Genomic DNA, 22,978 nt, shown 5'->3' with positions numbered 1-22,978 from the left:
AGGTACCCCAAAAGTTTAGAGGGAGGGATCGTTTTTTTCGCCTTTCCAAAACCCAAGACCCAAGCGGAAAGATGCTGACAATGGATTAAGCATTGTGGGAGACCTCACTCACAGCTAAATGCCTCGAAGATTAATAAGCATACATATGTAATATATAAGCATCAGTCACGCCCAGAGGTGGGCACAAATACATCAAAAACTATTTTGTTACAAACTACAAATACTGGCTCATGAAATGTAACAAAATAAAATACAAAATACTGATGTGAAAAATGTATTTAAATAAAATACAAGTAATTAGTATTTTGAAAATACAAAAATACTCCCACAATAATCTTAAGTCTTCTTTTTTATTACTGAAAGGTCAATAACACAAATAGTAGCAATAACACAAATATGAGAAATGTGTAAATTCAAAATGGCGAAGTAGCAAAATAAAAAAAGCATGTGCATTTCACTAAATCTCTACAGGGCCTGAAATAGCTCCCTCTGATGTAAATGGCATGTATAGCTAAGTTCACATCAATGGTGTGGTAGGCTGCCCTTAATAGCAAAACGTGTTTGATGTAGGCTACGTAGCCATATTATCACCGTTACTCTACTCGTGCCTTAAAAGGATACTCCACTTTTTTTTGGAAATAGGTTCATTTTACAACTCACCCAGAGTTAAACAGTTGAGTTTTACCGTTTTCGAATCCATTCAGCCGATCTCCGGGTCTGGCGGTACCACTTTTAGCATAGCTTAGCATAGATCATTGAATCGGACGAGACCATTAGCATCTCTCTCAAAAAAATGACCAAAGAGTTTTGATATTTTTCCTATTTAAAACTTGACTCTTCTGTAGTTACATCGTGTAAGACCGACGGAAAATGAAAAGTTGCGATTTTCTAGGCTGATATGGCTAGGAACTATACTCTCATTCCTGCGTAATAATCAAGAAACTTTTCTGCGGTACCATGAGTCCAGCAGGCGTAATGATATGACGCAGCGCCGCTTCTTCTCCTGTGTTCAAAACTCATTCACTTCTTGGAGGGAGCCCGGTCTACAGGGTGTCACGTGATTTTCGTGCATCTAACCTGGACATTGCCATTGGCAACATCAGACTGAAAATATGGCAAAATCATTTACTATGGTGATAAGCATATGGGGATTTTTCTTAAGTATTTAAGTATTTGAAATACTCTAAATACACTCCCTCAAAATATTTTGTTACAAACTACATTTTATTTTTTCCACCCCTGCAAAATACAAATTACAAAATACACTAAAGTAATTAAATACGTATTTAAAATACATTTAATTGAAATACTGCCCATGTCTGGTCACGCCCGTTTCACATATACTCCGTAGTCCGTTTGCACAGCGTTTTGGTTTTTTTCGCACCCATGTTAACAGGTAACTTGGCTTTTGGGGGCGTGGCTTTTGCGAACGGTCAATTCCGCTTCCAACCTGTAGGGCGGCAAAACTCCGCTCAGTGCCGCTGGCAACGCTGTAACGTCTCGCTTTGGGGTGTGTCTGTTGCGAGAGTGTTTAATCTAAGTTTTTTTCAACACATGGACAGTATAATCATCAGCGATGCACGCGATTACATTTAGAAATAGACAAGCTTTGTTTCCAAATGCACCAAGCAAAGATCCTTTCAATTTTATAAACTTTTATAAACCCAGCCAATATAATCACAATAAACACATCCAAAATAAAATCTTTAACATATATATAACAACTACAAAGCGTCTAATTTGTAAACAAAATGATTTACGCACTAAATCCAGCATAAACTCCGGCACAATTTGCATATTCTTAAACTATCAAGACAGACGTCACATCCCGAACCTTACAGCAATTGGCTGCCGACCGCGTTTTTCGCTTGATATTTGCATAAAGTCGAGAACTGCCCAACCTCTTGACGCTCTCGGTCGCTCTCAACGCTTTCTCCGGTCCGCTGTCAATCCCAAAATGCACTGCGCGAGCGTGAAGCTCGACTTCCATAGGAATGAATTGAAAACGCTCGCTCCGCTCCGGTCGCACCGCGCCAGGGGACACGCACCGTACGTGTTGCTTTAAAAGAGCGCGAGCGTCATTACCTTGCCCAGACGCGACGCTTTGAATTTGCGCGTACAATGAATAACATCGCGTCGAGAGCTGACTATAAAAAAGCTACAAAAGTAAAAGACAAGACGTTTGTATTCAAAGTTAAAAAGCCAACACACTACAACATTTTTTAAATGTTTCAAATAAAGGATCTCGTATCTATGGGTCTATCTTCTAAGTTCTGCTGATGATTATTATACCCTGACATCATAGACTACTTACGCCAGTAATATCAGTTTAGAAAAAAATATTCTGCTCAGTAGCGATCGTGTCTTTCTCTTCCACTTGATTTGTGTATAGCATATTTAAGGTAACAATGCAATACATAATATCATATTACTGATATTAATAATATGACAATATCTGCAGTCAATAATGGGAGGGAAAAATCCTGCCCATACCACAGCTATGAAAAAAATTATAAAAGCACGTTCATGTTCATCTACTGAAGTGGTATTCTGGAACTGTGAATAAATTGAATAAAACAGCAAAATAACAACAAAATCTTCATTAAACAAAAAAGAGATTACCTTAGATAAAGTTTGATTGATATGTACATACAGTACCGGTGTCTGGACCCATTACTATTTTTAATGTTTTTGAAAGAAGTTTCTTGTTATGCTCTACAAGCCTGGATTTATTTGATCAAAAATACAGAAAAAAAAAAACAGGAATATTCTCGTAAAAAAAAAATCCTGAAAAAAAGTATCACAGGTTATAAAATAAATATTAAGCACCATTTCTAACATTTGATGATAAATCAGAATATTATAAAGTTTTCTGAAGGATCACGTGACACTATATTCAGCTTTGCATCACAGAAATATATTTTAAAGTATAGTAAAATAGAAAACCATTATTTTAAATTTTAATAATATTTCACTATATTATTTTTCTGTATTTTTGATCAAATAAATCCAGGCTTGATGAGCATAAGAGACTTCTTTCAAAAGCATTCAAATGTGTCCAAACTTATGTACTGTGTAAGTAAAAATATACTAAATTTAAAATTAAATGTTGTATAAATAAAAAGGTTAGGAATCATATTTGTTTCAAGTGTTTTTTTATTGGGGGTGGGGGGCCTCCAACATGAGTTTTGCCTAGGGCCTCCCAATGTCTAGAACCGGCCCTGCAAGGGTGTCGACTAGTTATTCAAGTAATTCAAGATATTTTAAGACATAAAGAATTATTTTCAAGGAAAAAAACGTTTAAATATGTCATTTTTGTGAACAAAGATGAATTTTAATGGATAAAATGATTAAAAACAGGTGGACTTTAATATTACTCCGTCTTATGTTTTGATGTTTGCTCGAGTTTTACACGGAACGCGAGGCGTTGGCAACCCTGTCTGACCCCCCCACACACACTCTCTGTGATGGTATGTTCCACGAACTGTCAACTGAAGGCCACTCTTTCTCTATCATTACGTGACAAATTCAAACAATATCGCCTGAACTGGCCGCGTTTAAACACACGCCCGGAGTCTCGGAAGATGGAGGATCGCGCGCGAGCGTTGTTTTCTTTCGGGATAATCGCGGACGTCCAGTTCGCAGATATAGATGATGGGATGAACTATCTGAGGACAAGTAGACGCTTCTACAGGAACAGCGTCGCGTTGCTTCAGGACGCGGTGCGGCACTGGGAGGAGACGCGCGTTAGCTGCGTCATTCAGCTCGGAGACGCTATTGACGGACACAACAAGAGCCGCGACGCGTCGGAACGAGCGCTAGACACGGTTATGGCCGAGTTCGAGAAGAGTTCGGTGGATGTGCATCATGTGTGGGGCAATCACGAGTTCTACAACTTCAGCAGGGAAACTCTAATGGCCTCTTCGCTGAACAGCGCGGGGAAAGCAGGAGCCGGAAGTGACCTCATCGCGGACGACATTTACGCGTATGAGTTTAGCCCCGCCCCCGGGTTTCGATTCGTGCTTCTTGACGCGTACGACGTGAGCGTCATCGGGAGAGACGCGCGCAGCGAGAAGCATCAGCAGGCCATGAAGCTGCTGCAGAAACACAACAGCAACGCGGACCTCAACCAGCCGCCAGGTGCTGACCTCTGACCCCTGACCCCCGTCCTAAACTTTAGAAGCCTGATTTATATTTTTTTCTTTGTTTAAAGAAAAGGAAAAAAAAAAAAAAACATACTGTCCAAAATATTATTTGGAAAATATTTAGACCTCAACCAGCCGGTCCTGACCTCTGACCCCCATCCTAAATTTAAAAGGCTGATTTATAGTTTTTTCTATGTATAAAGAAAAAAAAAAAACCCATATTAATATTTGAAAAATTATTATTTTTTATTTTTTTTTTCAATTCATTATAGTACTGAACTGTTTCACTCACTCATTTACTTATTTTTTATCTATTTCTTTTTATTCATTTGTTTATGTATTTGACTTTTTTCACTGTTTTTCTCCAAACAGGGTCTCTGGACTATACAAACCCAGTGGAAATAGAGTTGTTTGTTAGTAACAAGAACTTATTATAAACAAGTAAAATGAACAAAAATCAACAGAATGAACAATGCTTCTACAGCATTAATTAATCTTAGTTAATATTAATTTCAACATTTACTAATACATTATTAAAATCAAAGGTTGTATTAGTTAACATTAGTTAATGCACTGTGAACTAACATGAACAAACAATGAACAGCTGGATTATTATTAGCTAACATTAACAAATATTAATAAATACTGTAACAAATGTATTGCTTATTGTTAGTTAACAATACATTAACTAATGTTAACTAATGAACCTTATTGTAAAGAGTAACCTATATATATATATATATATATATAAAATCATTAAAATAGCATTCAAATGTACACTCGCCTGATATGAAAACTCTAGACATTTTTTCCCCCCTTTATTGCATGATTATTACAAAAACAAACCAAAGCACAGTAAAGTTATTCTTCACTGTAATCTTTTTTCTTTCAACTCAAAGTAAGTGTTCATTTCGTGCTGCTTTAACATGTTAAGTTTAGTCCACTTGAAATGTGAAGTTATATTAAGTGACAGCTTGGATATTTGAGGTATCATTAAATCCAGTAAAGTTATTCTAACACTAATTGCAACAATAATTTTTTTTTACATAACATGATGACCAGCCTTATCACGCAACAGACCGTTGATTAATAACAATAATCATGTTTACAGTATATAGTGGGCATGTGAAACATTTGCTTGGTGAATTAATACGAAGGCTCGTTGTTTATGTGCTTTCTTACAGATTATGGGTTGGAACAAAGGTTTGTGAAGTTCAATGGAGGATTCAGTGCAGAGCAGCTTCAGTGGCTCGATGAAGTCTTAACCCTCGCCGACCAGAGGCAGGAGAGAGTCACTGTCTTCAGTGAGTATATTAATATTCTGCAGTGAGTATATTAATGTTCTGCAGTGAGTATATTAATGTTCTGCAGTGAGTATATTAATGTTCTGCAGTGAGTATATTAATATTATTCAGTGAGTATATTAATGTTCTGCAGTGAGTATATTAATGTTCTGCAGTGAGTATATTAATATTCTTCAGTGAGTATATTAATGTTCTGCAGTGAGTATATTAATGTTCTGCAGTGAGTATATTAATATTCTTCAGTGAGTATATTAATGTTCTGCAGTGAGTATATTAATATTCTGCAGTGAGTATATTAATGTTCTGCAGTGAGTATATTAATATTCTGCAATGAGTATATTAATGTTCTGCTGTGAGTATATTAATGTTCTGCAGTGAGTATATTAATGTTCTGCAGTGAGTATATTAATGTTCTGCAGTGAGTATATTAATATTCTGCAGTGAGTATATTAATGTTCTGCAGTGAGTATATTAATGTTCTGCAGTGAGTATTTTCATGTTCTGCAGTGAGTATATTAATGTTCTGCAGTGAGTATATTAATGTTCTGCAGTGAGTATTTTCATGTTCTGCAGTGAGTATATTAATATTCTGCAGTGAATATATTAATGTTCTGCAGTGAGTATATTAATGTTCTGCAGTGAGTATATTAATATTCTTCAGTGAGTATATTAATATTCTGCAGTGAGTATATTAATATTCTGCAGTGAGTATATTAATGTTCTGCAGTGAGTATATTAATATTCTGCAATGAGTATATTAATGTTCTGCTGTGAGTATATTAATGTTCTGCAGTGAGTATATTAATGTTCTGCAGTGAGTATATTAATGTTCTGCAGTGAGTATATTAATATTCTGCAGTGAGTATATTAATGTTCTGCAGTGAGTATATTAATGTTCTGCAGTGAGTATTTTCATGTTCTGCAGTGAGTATATTAATGTTCTGCAGTGAGTATATTAATGTTCTGCAGTGAGTATATTAATATTATTCAGTGAGTATATTAATGTTCTGCAGTGAGTATATTAATGTTCTGCAGTGAGTATATTAATATTCTTCAGTGAGTATATTAATGTTCTGCAGTGAGTATATTAATGTTCTGCAGTGAGTATATTAATATTCTTCAGTGAGTATATTAATGTTCTGCAGTGAGTATATTAATATTCTGCAGTGAGTATATTAATGTTCTGCAGTGAGTATATTAATATTCTGCAATGAGTATATTAATGTTCTGCTGTGAGTATATTAATGTTCTGCAGTGAGTATATTAATGTTCTGCAGTGAGTATATTAATGTTCTGCAGTGAGTATATTAATATTCTGCAGTGAGTATATTAATGTTCTGCAGTGAGTATATTAATGTTCTGCAGTGAGTATTTTCATGTTCTGCAGTGAGTATATTAATGTTCTGCAGTGAGTATATTAATGTTCTGCAGTGAGTATTTTCATGTTCTGCAGTGAGTATATTAATATTCTGCAGTGAATATATTAATGTTCTGCAGTGAGTATATTAATGTTCTGCAGTGAGTATATTAATATTCTTCAGTGAGTATATTAATATTCTGCAGTGAGTATATTAATATTCTGCAGTGAGTATATTAATGTTCTGCAGTGAGTATATTAATATTCTGCAATGAGTATATTAATGTTCTGCTGTGAGTATATTAATGTTCTGCAGTGAGTATATTAATGTTCTGCAGTGAGTATATTAATGTTCTGCAGTGAGTATATTAATATTCTGCAGTGAGTATATTAATGTTCTGCAGTGAGTATATTAATGTTCTGCAGTGAGTATTTTCATGTTCTGCAGTGAGTATATTAATGTTCTGCAGTGAGTATATTAATGTTCTGCAGTGAGTATTTTCATGTTCTGCAGTGAGTATATTAATATTCTGCAGTGAGTATATTAATGTTCTGCAGTGAGTATATTCATATTCTGCAGTGAGTATATTAATGTTCTGCAGTGAGTATATTAATATTCTGCAGTGAGTATTTTCATGTTCTGCTGTGAGTATATTAATGTTCTGCAGTGAGTATATTAATATTCTGCAGTGAGTATATTAATATTCTGCAGTGAGTATATTAATGTTCTGCAGTGAGTATATTAATATTCTGCAATGAGTATATTAATGTTCTGCTGTGAGTATATTAATGTTCTGCAGTGAGTATATTAATGTTCTGCAGTGAGTATATTAATGTTCTGCAGTGAGTATATTAATATTCTGCAGTGAGTATATTAATATTCTGCAGTGAGTATATTAATGTTCTGCAGTGAGTATATTCATATTCTGCAGTGAGTATATTAATGTTCTGCAGTGAGTATATTCATGTTCTGCAGTGAGTATATTAATGTTCTGCTGTGAGTATATTAATGTTCTGCAGTGAGTATATTAATGTTCTGCAGTGAGTATATTAATGTTCTGCAGTGAGTATATTAATATTCTGCAGTGAGTATATTAATGTTCTGCAGTGAGTATATTAATGTTCTGCAGTGAGTATTTTCATGTTCTGCTGTGAGTATATTAATGTTCTGCTGTGAGTATATTAATGTTCTGCAGTGAGTATATTAATGTTCTGCAGTGAGTATATTAATGTTCTGCAGTGAGTATATTAATATTCTGCAGTGAGTATATTAATGTTCTGCAGTGAGTATATTAATGTTCTGCAGTGAGTATATTAATATTCTGCAGTGAGTATATTAATGTTCTGCAGTGAGTATATTAATGTTCTGCAGTGAGTATTTTCATGTTCTGCTGTGAGTATATTAATGTTCTGCTGTGAGTATATTAATGTTCTGCAGTGAGTATATTAATGTTCTGCAGTGAGTATTTTCATGTTCTGCAGTGAGTATATTAATGTTCTGCAGTGAGTATATTAATGTTCTGCAGTGAGTATATTAATGTTCTGCAGTGAGTATATTCATGTTCTGCAGTGAGTATATTAATGTTCTGCAGTGAGTATATTAATGTTCTGCAGTGAGTATATTAATGTTCTGCAGTGAGTATATTCATATTCTGCAGTGAGTATATTCATATTCTGCAGTGAGTATATTAATGTTCTGCAGTGAGTATATTCATGTTCTGCAGTGAGTATATTAATGTTCTGCAGTGAGTATATTCATGTTCTGCAGTGAGTATATTCATATTCTGCAGTGAGTATATTAATATTCTGCAGTGAGTATATTAATATTCTGCAGTGAGTATATTAATATTCTGCAGTGAGTATATTAATGTTCTGCAGTGAGTATATTAATGTTCTGCAGTGAGTATATTAATATTCTGCAGTGAGTATATTAATATTCTGCAGTGAGTATATTAATGTTCTGCAGTGAGTATATTAATGTTCTGCAGTGAGTATATTAATGTTCTGCAGTGAGTATATTCATATTCTGCAGTGAGTATATTCATATTCTGCAGTGAGTATATTAATATTCTGCAGTGAGTATATTCATATTCTGCAGTGAGTATATTCATGTTCTGCAGTGAGTATATTCATGTTCTGCAGTGAGTATATTAATATTCTGCAGTGAGTATATTAATGTTCTGCAGTGAGTATATTAATGTTCTGCAGTGAGTATATTCATATTCTGCAGTGAGTATATTAATGTTCTGCAGTGAGTATATTAATGTTCTGCAGTGAGTATATTCATGTTCTGCAGTGAGTATATTAATATTCTGCAGTGAGTATATTCATGTTCTGCAGTGAGTATATTAATGTTCTGCAGTGAGTATATTAATGTTCTGCAGTGAGTATATTAATATTCTGCAGTGAGTATATTAATGTTCTACAGTGAGTATATTAATGTTCTACAGTGAGTATATTAATGTTCTGCAGTGAGTATATTAATGTTCTTCAGTGAGTATATTAATGTTCTGCAGTGAGTATATTAATATTCTGCAGTGAGTATATTCATGTTCTGCAGTGAGTATATTAATATTCTGCAGTGAGTATATTAATGTTCTGCAGTGAGTATATTCATGTTCTGCAGTGAGTATATTAATATTCTGCAGTGAGTATATTAATGTTCTGCAGTGAGTATATTAATGTTCTGCAGTGAGTATTTTAATGTTCTGCAGTGAGTATAATAATATTCTGCAGTGAGTATATTCATGTTCTGCAGTGAGTATATTCATATTCTGCAGTGAGTATATTAATGTTCTCCAGTGAGTATATTCATGTTCTGCAGTGAGTATATTAATATTCTGCAGTGAGTATATTAATGTTCTGCAGTGAGTATATTAATATTCTGCAGTGAGTATATTAATATTCTGCAGTGAGTATATTCATATTCTGCAGTGAGTATATTAATGTTCTGCAGTGAGTATATTCATATTCTGCAGTGAGTATATTAATGTTCTGCAGTGAGTATATTCATATTCTGCAGTGAGTATATTAATGTTCTGCGGTGAGTATATTAATGTTCTGCAGTGAGTATATTAATGTTCTGCAGTGAGTATATTCATATTCTGCAGTGAGTATATTAATGTTCTGCAGTGAGTATATTAATGTTCTGCAGTGAGTATTTTAATGTTCTGCAGTGAGTATATTAATATTCTGCAGTGAGTATATTAATGTTCTGCAGTGAGTATATTAATATTCTGCTGTGAGTATATTAATATTCTGCAGTGAGTATATTAATATTCTGCAGTGAGTATATTAATATTCTGCAGTGAGTATATTAATATTCTGCAGTGAGTATATTAATATTCTGCAGTGAGTATATTAATGTTCTGCTTCTGTCTTCAGTGAGCATATTAATATTCTACACCTGAACGCAAACTCTGATCATGCGTACGAACATTAGAGACGAGCAGTTTGGCGACACCGGTGTTGATCTGAGGGACTGACGGCTGATGAAGGAAAACCACTTTAATATTCAAGTCCTAATCATAAATACAGTGCATGTTCACTATAAGAGTTTAAATACATAAAATAATGATTTAAACTCTGTTTTACATCTGATGTACACATTTAGATTAAATATGACACTCTCATGAATGGAGTTAAAGGGTTAGTTCAGCCAAAAATTAAAGTTCTGTTCAGTAATTACTCTCCTTCATGTTGTTCAACCCCGTCAGACTCTCTTTCATCTTCGGAACACAAATTAAGATATTTTTGTTGAAATCTGAGAGCTGTCTCACTCCTCCATAGGCTTCTCTGTTATTTCATTCTGCCGGCTCAGAAAAGTTAGTAAAGACATCGTTAAAATAGTCCGAGTGACTACAGTGACTCAACCTTAAGTTTAAAATAACAACTTTATTCAACTCTTCATTTTCTTCTGTGTTTCTCTGAGTGAGTTCACGAGACGCATGCGCGAGAACTGAGACAAGGACGCAGATGGGTCTCGATGTAGTGTTTAAAATGGTTCTAAAGTGTGCATTTCCTGGATGTCCGAATCGTGAGAAACCGATGGTTAAAACGTAAAAGTGCCTTACCAGTGAATGGCTTTACCTTTCACACTTTCCCATCATGATCGTGAGCGTCATCTTCTCAGTTCTCGCACATGCGTCGTGGCTAATCCTGTAACCCTGAGTTTGTTAAACTACCGTCATGGTACAGGCTCCTGGTCTTGATGTGGTGTGTGTGTGTGATTGCAGGTCATCTCCCCGTTCACCCGGACGCCACGGACTCCATCTGTCTGGCCTGGAACTACGAGGAGCTTCTGTCGGTCCTGCGAGCTCATAAGAGTGTGATGATCTTCATCTCGGGACACGATCATGACGGAGGGTTCTGCACCGACCCGTCGGGCGTTCACCACATCACACTGGAGGGGGTGATCGAGACCCCCCCCGACACCAGCGCCTTCGGGACGGTGTACGTGTACGAGGACCAGATGCTTCTCAAGGGCAGTGGAAGAACCGCAGACAGAGTCCTCAGATATCCATGAGAGATTACTGTCAATGAACGATGGAATTAAAACAAACAAACACCATCTGTATGATCATCTCAGTCTCTGCTGTTGCATCTGAGATTTATTAACTTCATAAGATGTGTTTATGAGTAAACAGCACTGTCGAGTCAACGAGTGGATCTCTGAGCTGAGTGAGTGAGTGGAGGCGGGGCTCATTTGCATATTCATAGATCCGCATATACTAAATGAGGCATGGGTGTCGGGTTACATTCAAGATATTTATTTTAAGGCATGTAGAATTTTTTTTTCAAGGGAAAGCGTTTCAGTGTGTAATTTTGGTGATCAAAGACGAGTTTTAAGGGATAAAATGATTGACTACAGGGGGATTTAAATAAATAAAAAATGCTATATGTATCAGATTTGGAATATATTTATTGCCAAGTATATTTACACACAAAGAATTATGATAACTATATTATGTATAAATAAATAAATATGTGTGTGTGTGTGTGTGTGTGTGTGTGTGTGTGTGTGTGTGTGTGTGTGTGAGTGTGTGTGTGTGTATATATATATATATAATTTTACATGTGTATACTTAATTACATTTTTCTTTTTTATTTATATTAGTGTTGAAAAATTTGATTAATTGCATCTAACAAAAGTTTATATATATATATATATATATATATATATATATATATATATATATATAGATAGATAGATAGATAGATAGATACACACACACATATATTTACAAACTGTTAAGTTAGATTGTTCGAATTTTTTATGCCAACAACAAATGAAATAGGAGGAAATAATATTAGAAATGTCCAATTATATATATATATATATTATTATATTATTATTATTATTACATTGTATACAGACTTCTATAAAAGTTTGTTTCAAGTTTGTGTCATCATTTAACATAAATTATGTTATGTTATGTGTTTTGAATGATCCCTCGAGCGGGGAGTTATCGTGCACCTGGCAACCTCAAACACACACACACACACACACACACACACACACACACACAGAGAGAGTTTTAAGCGGCGCAGTTCCAGTTTCTGCTCCCCGAACCAGACTGTGCTGTCCCGCCTGAGGACCTTTAACCCCCTCGTTTCTAAACTCAACCGAATGGGGAGCGGAACCCTCCTCGGTTTCCTCCAGTAGTGTGTGTGTGTGTGTGTGTGTGTCGCGCTGAAGAGTCGCTCTGCTGCTGGAATCAAGCAGATCCACAATGGCGACTCACAGTCCCAGTAACAGCAACTCACCAACAACCCCGTGTATCAGGAGCCTCAGCGCTGCGGGACCCGTGATGCAACACCTGAGCAACACGCAGGGTAAGACACACACACACACACACACACACACACAACCGCACGAGCTTCAGGTGCTGGTGCATCGTGAGCTCAGCTCAAGTGTTTAGGCCAGGCCTTCTCTCTCTCTCTCTCTCTCTCTCTCTCTCTCTCTCTCTCTCCCCCCGACGCTTCGTGTGTTACTGTGTCACAGTGTGTTACAGTGTTTCTGAAATGTTTCAGTCCTCGTCCTCAGGCTGCTTTGCTCTGGTGAGGCTGTAGGCCTTCCCACTGACTCGCGTCGTGTTTTGTTTTGTTTTGTGGCATCAAACCGATGCTAAAACGAGCTGTTCCTCTCAGTGCTGTCCATCTAGACTACTCACTCACTGGGTGTTGTACACGCACCTTGTTCAGTATTGTAACAGAATCATAATGATACTGCAATGTTACATTTATGCATTTGTTAGATATTATAATCTTACATGTATGCATTAATGTTACATTTATGCATTTGGCAGATACTATGTTACATTTATGCATTTGCCATATATTATAATGTTACATTTATGCATTTGGCAGATACTATGTTACATTTATGCATTTGCCAGATATTATAATGTTACATTTATGCATTTGTTAGATATTATAATGTTACATGTATGATTTTGTAAGATCCTATAGTGTTACATTTATGCATTTGGCAGATGATATAATGTTACATTTATGCATTTGGAAGATTCTGTAGTGTTACATTTATGCATTTGGCAGATATTATAAAGTTACATTTATGCATTTGGAAGATTCTGTAGTGTTACATTTATGCATTTGGAAGATATTATAATGTAACATTTATGCATTTGGCAGATGCTACAATGTTTCTACATAAATGTAACAATATTATAATGTTACATTTATGCATTTGCCAGATATTATAATGTTACATTTATGCATTTGGCAGGTGCTATGTTACATTTATGCATTTGGAAGATTCTATAGTGTTACATTTATGCATTTGGAAGATGCTATAATGTTGCAGATGCTACAATGTTTCTACATAAATGTAATAATATTATAATGTAACATTTATGCATTTGGCAGATGCTACAATGTTTCTACATAAATGCAACAATATTATAATGTTACATTTATGCATTTGGAAGATAATATAGTGTTACATTTATGCATTTGGCAGATATTATAATGTTACAGTTGCTATTATGCATGATACAGTAATGTTAATGCTCTATAGATAAATGCATGCAGGAGTTATCAATTACATGCATACTAACCCAGACAGCAACATATTGTCGGCTCAGATCCGGGCCACATGATCTGGAACATGTGGATTCAATGCGTATGCGGGCCGGATCAGGGCCGACACTATGTTGCTGTCTGGGAATGGAACGCATGAAGAATGATTAATAGCAGCTATTAATATCACGTGTTTTTCCATTGAGCTGAACATTCTGTGTCTGTCTCATTGATTGTTTGTCATTTGTAAATGAATTCTTCTTCCTCCTCGTTCAGATTCCAACACATGCTGGAGGTGTCAGAATGAAACAGGTACTGTGAGCCGCTCACACACACACACATACACACACACACACACACACACACACACACACACACACACACACACTCACACACGCCTCATTCTTATTTACACCTTCATCATCATCTGCATGCGTTTTCATCATTGTTTTCCTTTTTCTGTAGGATTTCAGATAAATCTGACTGGAGTAACCCAAAGTAAGCCAGTTTTCTGTGCTATTGTAATCTATCTGCGGGTTCTCTCCAGAAAACAGGAGGATTTCTGCCTCCCGAACGGTTTAAAGCGAGAGTTCACTCAGAAATACTGTCATCAGTTTCCAGTTACATTCATTGAGTTACATTCAAGATATCTTAAGGCATGAAGACATTTTTTTTGTTTTCAAAGAAAAAAAACATTTAAATATGTAATTTTGGTGATCAATGATGAGTTTTAAGGGATAAAATGATTGATACAGGGGACTTTTAGCTTGTATTCACGTATAAACACGCATACACAGGGCAACGGAAGCTCAACCGTATTTATTTTACCATCTCTTTATGAACGTTTTGAAGCGTCAGAGTTTTGGGTGAACAGACTTTCAATGGAGGGACAGAAAACTCTCAGATTTAATTACAAATATCTTCATTTGTGTTCTGAAGATGAATGAAAGTGTTACGGGTTTGAACAACCTGAGGGAGAGTAAAAGATGACAGAATTGACATTTTTGGGTGAACTGTCGCTTTAAGACCAGAGTGAGCTACATATGAATCTAATAGTCTAGAATAATTTTGACATTTTTTGAAGAAGTTGTGATTAGTGCGTGTCCTTGCAAAAGATAATAGCAAACATCACTTCAACAAGAGTTGTTTTCAATCATCTGGAATCATCTCATATTTTTTATTCACATTTTCATTTCTTGCTTCCTGTTAAATTAGTTGAATGTGTTGTCATGCAAAACAAGAAAAAGTGAACTTTCTCCTCCTTCACAGGTAAACGCAAAGCACTTAAGTTAAACTTTGCCAATCCACCGGTCAAACCGACCACTCGTCTGCCCATCGTCACGCCGGCTCCTCCTTTCCAGAATCCACACATGTGAGTGCGTCACCACGCACACGCACACACACACATACACACACACACACACGCACACGCACTCACACACAGCTCACGCATGTCAAATTTGATGTTACATATGCAGAGAAACTATAAGTGATGCTGATTTCCCAGAGCTCAGCTTAGAACATCACTGTTTGTTTGAACAACTCAGCACTGGCTCAACCAATGGTGTGAGTTTGGGGGCGGGGCTATTGGTTTGCTTAGCCAATAGCAGATGGGTTCAGGAAATCAGTTTGACAAGTCATTATTTCTGCGCGATGACTTTTAGAGAGCGTCTGCGCACACACAGCATCGAGTCCTCGGGGAAGCTGAAGATTTCTCCAGAACAGCACTGTGACTTCACTGCCGAGGACCTGAAGGATCTGGGAGAGATCGGGAGAGGAGCGTACGGCTCCGTCAACAACATGGTGCACAAACCCAGCGGGCAGATCATGGCCGTCAAGGTGATTCAGATGCTTTCATACGTTCAGTTTTGCCCTTTCCTTTTTCTATTCTTACATTAAATTCTGCTGGCCAACGATTAATTGCATCCCAAATAAAAGTTTGTGTTTACATAATATATGTGTGTGTATAATTATTTTGTATATATAAATACACACACATGCATGTATATATTTAAGAAAAATGTGTTATTTATAAAATAGTTATTTAATATATATATACAGTATGTACATGCAAATATTTCTTAAATATATACATGCATGTGTGTGTATTTATATATACAAAATAATTATACACAGTACACACATATGTAAACAAACTTTTATTTTGGATGCATTTAATCGTGAGTGTGAGTGAGTGTGTGAGATTTTGTGAGTGTGATTGTGAGAGTGAGTGTGAGAGTGAGTGTGAGAGTGAGAGAGTGAGTGAGAGAGTGAGTGTGAGAGTGAGTGTGAGAGTGAGTGTGAGAGTGAGTGTGAGAGTGAGAGTGAGTGTGAGAGTGAGTGTGAGAGTGAGTGTGAGAGTGAGAGTGAGAGTGAGTGTGAGTGTGAGTGTGAGTGTGAGTGTGAGTGTGAGTGTGAGAGTGAGTGAGAGTGAGTGTGAGAGTGAGTGTGAGTGTGAGTGTGAGTGTGAGTGTGAGTGTGAGTGTGAGTGTGAGAGTGAGTGTGAGAGTGAGTGTGAGAGTGAGTGTGAGTGTGAGTGTGAGTGTGAGTGTGAGAGTGAGTGTGAGAGTGAGTGTGAGAGTGAGTGTGAGAGTGAGTGTGAGAGTGAGTGTGAGAGTGAGTGTGAGTGTGAGAGTGAGTGTGAGAGTGAGTGTGAGTGTGAGTGTGAGAGAGAGTGTGAGAGTGAGAGTGAGAGAGAGTGTGAGAGAGAGTGTGAGAGAGAGTGTGAGTGAGAGTGACTGTGAGAGTGACTGTGAGAGTGAGTGTGAGAGAGAGAGTGAGTGTGAGAGTGAGTGTGAGAGTGTGAGAGTGAGTGTGAGAGTGAGTGTGAGAGTGAGTGTGAGAGTGAGTGTGAGAGTGAGTGTGAGAGTGAGTGTGAGAGTGAGTGTGAGAGTGAGTGTGAGAGTGAGTGTGAGAGTGAGTGTGAGAGTGAGTGTGAGAGTGAGTGTGAGAGTGAGTGTGAGAGTGAGTGTGAGAGTGAGTGTGAGAGTGAGTGTGAGAGTGAGTGTGAGAGTGAGTGTGAGAGTGAGTGTGAGAGTGAGAGTGAGTGTGAGAGTGACTGTGAGAGTGAGTGTGAGAGTGAGTGTGAGAGTGAGTGTGAGAGTGACTGTGAGAGTGACTGTGAGAGTGACTGTGAGAGTGACTGTGAGAGTGAGAGTGTGTGAGAGAGAGTGTGAGTGTGACTGTGAGTGTGAGTGTGACTGACTGACTGTGAGTGTGACTGTGAGTGTGACTGTGAGTGTGAGTGTGAGTGTGACTGTGAGTGTGACTGTGAGTGTGACTGTGAGTGTGACTGTGAGTGTGACTGAGTGTGACTGTGAGTGTGAGTGTGAGTGTGAGTGTGATTGTGACTGTGAGTGTGACTGTGAGTGTGAGTGTGACTGTGACTGTGACTGTGACTGTGACTGTGAGTGTGTCCTCTAGGGTCAGACAGACATCACTGCACTGCTATCGAGCCTGCGTTCTGTTAAAACATAAAAACATCATCAAGAATAGAATCTGCTTCTGATCAATAGTTTCATAATTGTCTGTCGAAGCAGACATGATGAGCGGCCTGTGTGTGTGTGTGTGTGTGTGTGTGTGTGTGTGTGTGTGTGTGTGTGTGTGTGTGTGTGATCTGATCCCAGTGTATCAAACAAGTATTCATTATTTTTCATTGTTTCTGAATTACATTATTACATAGTTAATACCTTTTTCGCTAACTGTGATTTGTATATGTACATTTCTGAAATGCATAACTTAGACATTTTCCTCTGATAACAGATCTCTCTAAATTGTAATGTGGACATTTTCTGTAAAGCTGCTTTTAAACGATGTGTATTGTGGAAAGCGCTACACATATAAACGTGAGTTGAGTTGTTGTGTGTCCCGCAGCGGATCCGCTCCACTGTGGATGAGAAGGAGCAGAAGCAGCTGCTCATGGATCTGGATGTGGTGATGAGGAGCAGCGACTGCCCGTATATCGTCCAGTTTTACGGCGCTCTGTTCCGCGAGGTCAGATGATGAACACACACACACACACACACTGCTGCTGTGTCCCGATGGAGTCGCACCGGCCTGACCTCTGTCTGTGTCTGTGTGTGTGTGTGTGTGTGTGTTTGTGTGTGTGTGTGTGTGTGTGTGTGTGTGTGCATTTGTGTACAGGGCGACTGCTGGATCTGCATGGAACTGATGTCTACCTCCCTCGACAAATTCTACAAATATGTATATTGTGCATTAGATGACGTCATTCCAGAGGAAATATTAGGCAAGATTACATTAGCAGTAAGTCACTGATTTCATACATCAACAAAAGCTTATTTATTGTTGTAGTAGTGGTAGTAATAATAATAATAATAATAATAATAATTAACAACACTAGTAATTATTATTGATAATAAAATAAAATCCTAATACATTTTCATTATTATTATTATTAAAGAATGATGTCAATAATACCTTTATAGTAAAATGTAAAAAAATAAGTAATAATAATAGTGATATATTGATCTTTAATATTTATTAAATAATAACTATATTTTCTTACAGTGAAATTTTCCAATGTACAATACATTTATTATTATTATTATTATTATTATTATTATTAATTATCATTATTATAAATAATGATAATAACAATAATTTAATAATAAAAATAAATACTTATTAATAATAGTAGTAGTAATAATAATGCTATATTATTATAAATAATAGATTTTTACAATACAATTTAGAAATTGTTTATAATTATTATCAAAAATATTTGTGTATATATATATATATATATATATATATATATATATATATATATGTACATATATATATTTTAAATATTTAAAATATACTGTAAAAATCATCATTATTTATAATACAATTATAAAATTATAATACATTATATTATTATTATTATTAATAATAGAAATTATAATGGCAATAATCATAATACAAACTTAAACATTTTCATCATTTTGTGAATAGTAATGTTATTATTATTATTATAATAAATAATATTCAAATTATTATGAAGTATTCATAATAATTCTTACTGAAGTCTTGTGTGCCTGTATTGTGTGCAGACTGTGAAAGCACTGAATCACTTGAAAGAAAACTTGAAGATCATCCACAGAGGTGAGTCCATGCTGAAGCAATTACACCATTAAATGGCTGAGTTTGTTTTCTGACGCTGGAGCGAAAGAGCGAGTGAGTGAACGAGAGAATGAACGCTGGGCTTGTTTTCAGACATCAAACCCTCCAACATTCTCCTGGACAGAAACGGCAACATTAAACTGTGTGATTTCGGCATCAGTGGACAGCTGGTCGACTCCATCGCCAAGACCAGAGACGCCGGCTGCCGACCGTACATGGCTGTGAGTGACGGCTCTCTGGTGATGATGATGATGATGAATGTGATGATGGTGATGTGATGATGATGAAGATGTGTTGTGGTGTTTTCAGCCGGAGCGGATCGACCCCAGCGCCTCCAGACAGGGTTACGATGTTCGCTCGGACGTCTGGAGTTTGGGAATCACGTTGGTACGTCTCCACTCACTCTCCTCAGGTCCTGATGATGTAAGAGTGTGTGACGCGGGTGTGTGTGTGTGTGTGTTGCAGTACGAGCTGGCGACGGGACGCTTCCCCTACCCCCGCTGGAACAGTGTGTTTGATCAGCTGACTCAGGTGGTGAAGGGAGACCCTCCTCAGCTCAGCAGCTCCGAGGAACGCCAGTTCTCTCCCAAATTCATCCAGTTCGTCAATCTATGGTGAGCTTCCGAACCTGGGCCTGATCATGTGATCATCTCATCATGTGACACGTCTGTGTGATCATGTGACACGTCTGTGTGATCATGTGAAGCGTCTGTGTGATCATGTGACACGTCTGTTTGATCATGTGACACATCTGTGTGATCATGTGACACGTCTGTGTGATCATGTGACACGTCTGTGTGATCATGTGACACGTCTGTGTGATCATGTGACGCGTCTGTTTGATCATGTGACGCGTCTGTGTGATAATGTGACACGTCTGTTTGATCATGTGACACATCTGTGTGATCATGTGACACGTCTGTTTGATCATGTGACGCGTCTGTTTGATCATGTGACACGTCTGTGATCATGTGACGCGTCTGTTTGATCATGTGAAGCGTCTGTGTGATAATGTGACACGTCTGTTTGATCATGTGACACATCTGTGTGATCATGTGACACGTCTGTTTGATCATGTGACGCGTCTGTTTGATCATGTGACGCGTCTGTTTGATCATGTGACACGTCTGTTTGATCATGTGATGCGTCTGTTTGATCATGTGACGCGTCTGTTTGATCATGTGACACGTCTGTGTGATCATGTGACACGTCTGTGTGATCATGTGACGCGTCTGTTTGATCATGTGACACGTCTGTTTGATCATGTGACGCGCCTGTTTGATCATGTGACTCTCTGCCTTCCCACAGCCTTACGAAGGACGAGTCAAAAAGGCCAAAGTACAGAGAACTGCTGGTACGTCATCCTGCTTTTACACTGTGCTTTTTAATCAAAACTATTCATTCTCATTTAAACATGCTCGTGTACAATTATATATTTTTAGGGATGCACTATTGGATTATTGGTCAGTATTCTTTTTTTTTTATTGAATATTTAATTGTACATGCTCATTTTCCCTATTCGTACATGTAGACGACCTTCAAGAACACTAAACTTTAATAAAACTGACGTATGCAATCTTTAGCAGGTCTAAGAATTAATATCCTTTTGTACTGTACGCTATAATGGCGTGATGCACTCACAGCATTTAAAGTGATTCTAGGTTTTCAGTTTAGACAAAAAAAACTACTTTGCAACAGTGACTGTAAATGAACTGAGTTGATCTGAAGAATGAGCTGGGAATTTTTCATATTCAATGAAGTTTGCATCAGTGATTCTGTTATTTTCCTGTTTATTACTGTGAAGCTGCTGTAGAAATGATCTAGGACTGTAATGTGTGTGTGTGTGTGTGTGTGTGTGTCCTGCAGAAGCATCCGTTCATCCTGATGTACGAGGAGCGAGTGGTGGACGTGGCGTTGTACGTGTGTAAGATCCTGGATCAGATGCCAGTGTCTCCCAGTTCTCCCATGTATGTTGACTGATGGTGAGCGGTCTGTCAGTCACACGGCCCGGTCACCATGTGGTGTTCATACAGCGTCAGCCCGTAACCAGCCCACATTTCACCGCGTTTACCACGTCACAGCCGGCCTCAGCGCTTGCTCTCCGGCGGAGTTTCAGTTCTGAACCCAACACTGCTTCCTCTTCCTCAGGGTCTCTGCCTCGTTTTCCAGCACAGACATTCGTGAATCAAGACACATCCACTGAGGACAGCGACGGCTGAAGATGACTGAACACAAGAGCACATCTCTGCCGGTGGCGTCAGAGAAACGGCCTTCATTTCCCTTCGGATTAAGATTATTTTTCTGACTCCACTGGCAGATTTTGATTTTGTTTTAAGCACAAACTCACTTCATTTTTGATTTTCCGAAAACAAGACTTAATATCTCCTGTCGTTTCCCTTCTCCAGTAAATGTGTCTTGATTTAAGAGTGTTTGGATGTTTGTGCTGGAGAACGAGACAGAAACACTGAGGAAGAACATCATCTTCAGTCTGGAGGCGTCGCAGAGTCGGAGAACAAGCGTTGAATGCGGGATTTGTGCTCATTTGTGAAATGAGAGTCTTGGTTAAGGGTCTGAGTATTTCACCATAATTGTACTATCGTTTATGTGTGTGAACACATGATTGTGTTTAAAGAGAAAGTCCCAAAACATTTTGTGCAATAAGAACTGGCTCTCATTTAAAAGCCATTTACATCACGGTGTGTAAACAAGCTTCAGATTCAGCAAAACAGCCTTTCTGTGCGTGTGTGTGTGTGTGTGTGCGTGTGTGTGTAAAATCATTTCGGAATATTAACAAGCAAAACTTGAATTTGCTCGTTTAAGAAAACAAAGACCATCAGATCAAGTGTAATAGTTGATGTTACCAAAATGAAACGCCTCCATCCCAGTGTGTGTCTTCATGTGTGTTTAACACCGTTCATCGTGTCTCTGTTTAATGAATCCGTATGCAAAGGTCTTGTTCTGCATCAAAGAAATGTTAAAGTAGCTTTACTTGCTGAATATGCAATATAACGCCACGATGCTGGGAGCGTCTCGTGTTCGCTTCTCATCCACTGTAAATGTGTTTCATTCACACCGTTTTCTTTGGATTCACTCGTTCCTCAGAAGCTCGTCCTCGCGTTTAAAGCGATGCTTTCGCATGATTTCTACAGATCCGGCATGACGGCTTACGACCCGCCTCACAGAATTCATCCATAGGTCACTTATTTTAAAAGATGTACAGCGGTTATCAAACATTTTGATTGTATAATAATACGGCACCGGATAGTGTTCGGAGAGTTTTGTGTTTTGAAAGTGAATCGCCACATCATGTGACTCTTTAAAAGAGTCAACCGTTCAGCAGAAAATCCTCCTAAAGTCAATCTAAGAAATAATAGTGCGAACATTGCAAATGTTTAGTACGGAGAGTAAAATAATTGTAAGAGCGATGTGTGTATTATTATATTGTATCAAGAGTGGGAAATATGTACAGGAAAAAATGATCACTGTGAAAATATTTTACGTGTATGGTGAGAATCTGTAAAAATTGTACCATGGAAATGTGCAGGGATAATGCCGTGTATGTTCATGTTTGGAAACATCACCCTCGTCACATGATTAATGAGGACGTTTATGAATATGATCGGCGTGTTGTGATTGTTGACATTATTGTCATTCTGCTCTGTTAGATCTGAACACAGCGATGGGTTTAATGCTATAGAATAAAGCCAATACTCAGCCATTCCCTGTCCGTCTGGTTTCTGACTCGAATGCGTATGAAGTTTATTTTTAAGGGACATTATTGTAAATGTTTAATCTAGTAATAAGGGTTCAAAGTCTCCCTGTAGTCAATCATTTTATCTCTTAAAACTCTTTGATCATCAAAATTACATATTTAAGTCTTCATGCCTTAAAATATCTTGAGTGTAACTCGACACCCTTGCCTCATTTAGTATGCACGGTTCTATGAATATGCAAATGAGCCCCGCCTCCACTCCCTCACTCAGCTCAGAGATCCACTGGTTGACGAT

The 22,978-nt window shown here is 37.4% G+C and overlaps 2 protein-coding genes across 3 annotated transcripts; both read left to right on the top strand.

The window, feature by feature from the left end:
• The first annotated feature begins 3,401 nt into the window (after nucleotides 1-3,401).
• adprm (ADP-ribose/CDP-alcohol diphosphatase, manganese-dependent) lies at nucleotides 3,402-11,797 on the top strand. Its single transcript, XM_079852019.1, has 3 exons — nucleotides 3,402-4,140; nucleotides 5,330-5,449; nucleotides 11,042-11,797. The coding sequence occupies exons 1-3, from the start codon at nucleotides 3,468-3,470 to the stop codon at nucleotides 11,329-11,331; spliced, it is 1,083 nt and encodes a 360-aa protein (XP_079708145.1). The 5' UTR covers nucleotides 3,402-3,467; the 3' UTR covers nucleotides 11,332-11,797.
• Nucleotides 11,798-12,305: 508 nt separating this feature from the next.
• map2k4b (mitogen-activated protein kinase kinase 4b) lies at nucleotides 12,306-22,692 on the top strand. 2 transcript variants are annotated; one of them, XM_079852013.1, is made up of 13 exons: nucleotides 12,306-12,641; nucleotides 14,124-14,159; nucleotides 14,313-14,345; nucleotides 15,117-15,219; nucleotides 15,512-15,686; nucleotides 17,721-17,840; nucleotides 17,991-18,110; nucleotides 18,902-18,953; nucleotides 19,065-19,192; nucleotides 19,281-19,358; nucleotides 19,437-19,585; nucleotides 20,280-20,325; nucleotides 20,838-22,692. In XM_079852013.1, exons 1-13 carry the CDS (start codon nucleotides 12,539-12,541, stop codon nucleotides 20,949-20,951), a joined length of 1,257 nt encoding a protein of 418 aa, XP_079708139.1. In that variant the 5' UTR covers nucleotides 12,306-12,538; the 3' UTR covers nucleotides 20,952-22,692. The 2 variants fall into 2 exon arrangements, with proteins under 2 accessions (XP_079708139.1, XP_079708140.1); XM_079852014.1 differs by lacking the exon at nucleotides 14,313-14,345.
• The last annotated feature ends 286 nt before the right edge of the window (nucleotides 22,693-22,978 follow it).

The sequence above is a fragment of the Squalius cephalus genome, assembly GCF_949319135.1.
Source record: "Squalius cephalus genome assembly, chromosome: 19".
Taxonomy (NCBI): Eukaryota; Metazoa; Chordata; class Actinopteri; order Cypriniformes; family Leuciscidae; genus Squalius; species Squalius cephalus.
Note: the sequence above shows the minus strand (reverse complement) of the source record. Positions and strands in the feature narration are given on the sequence as shown.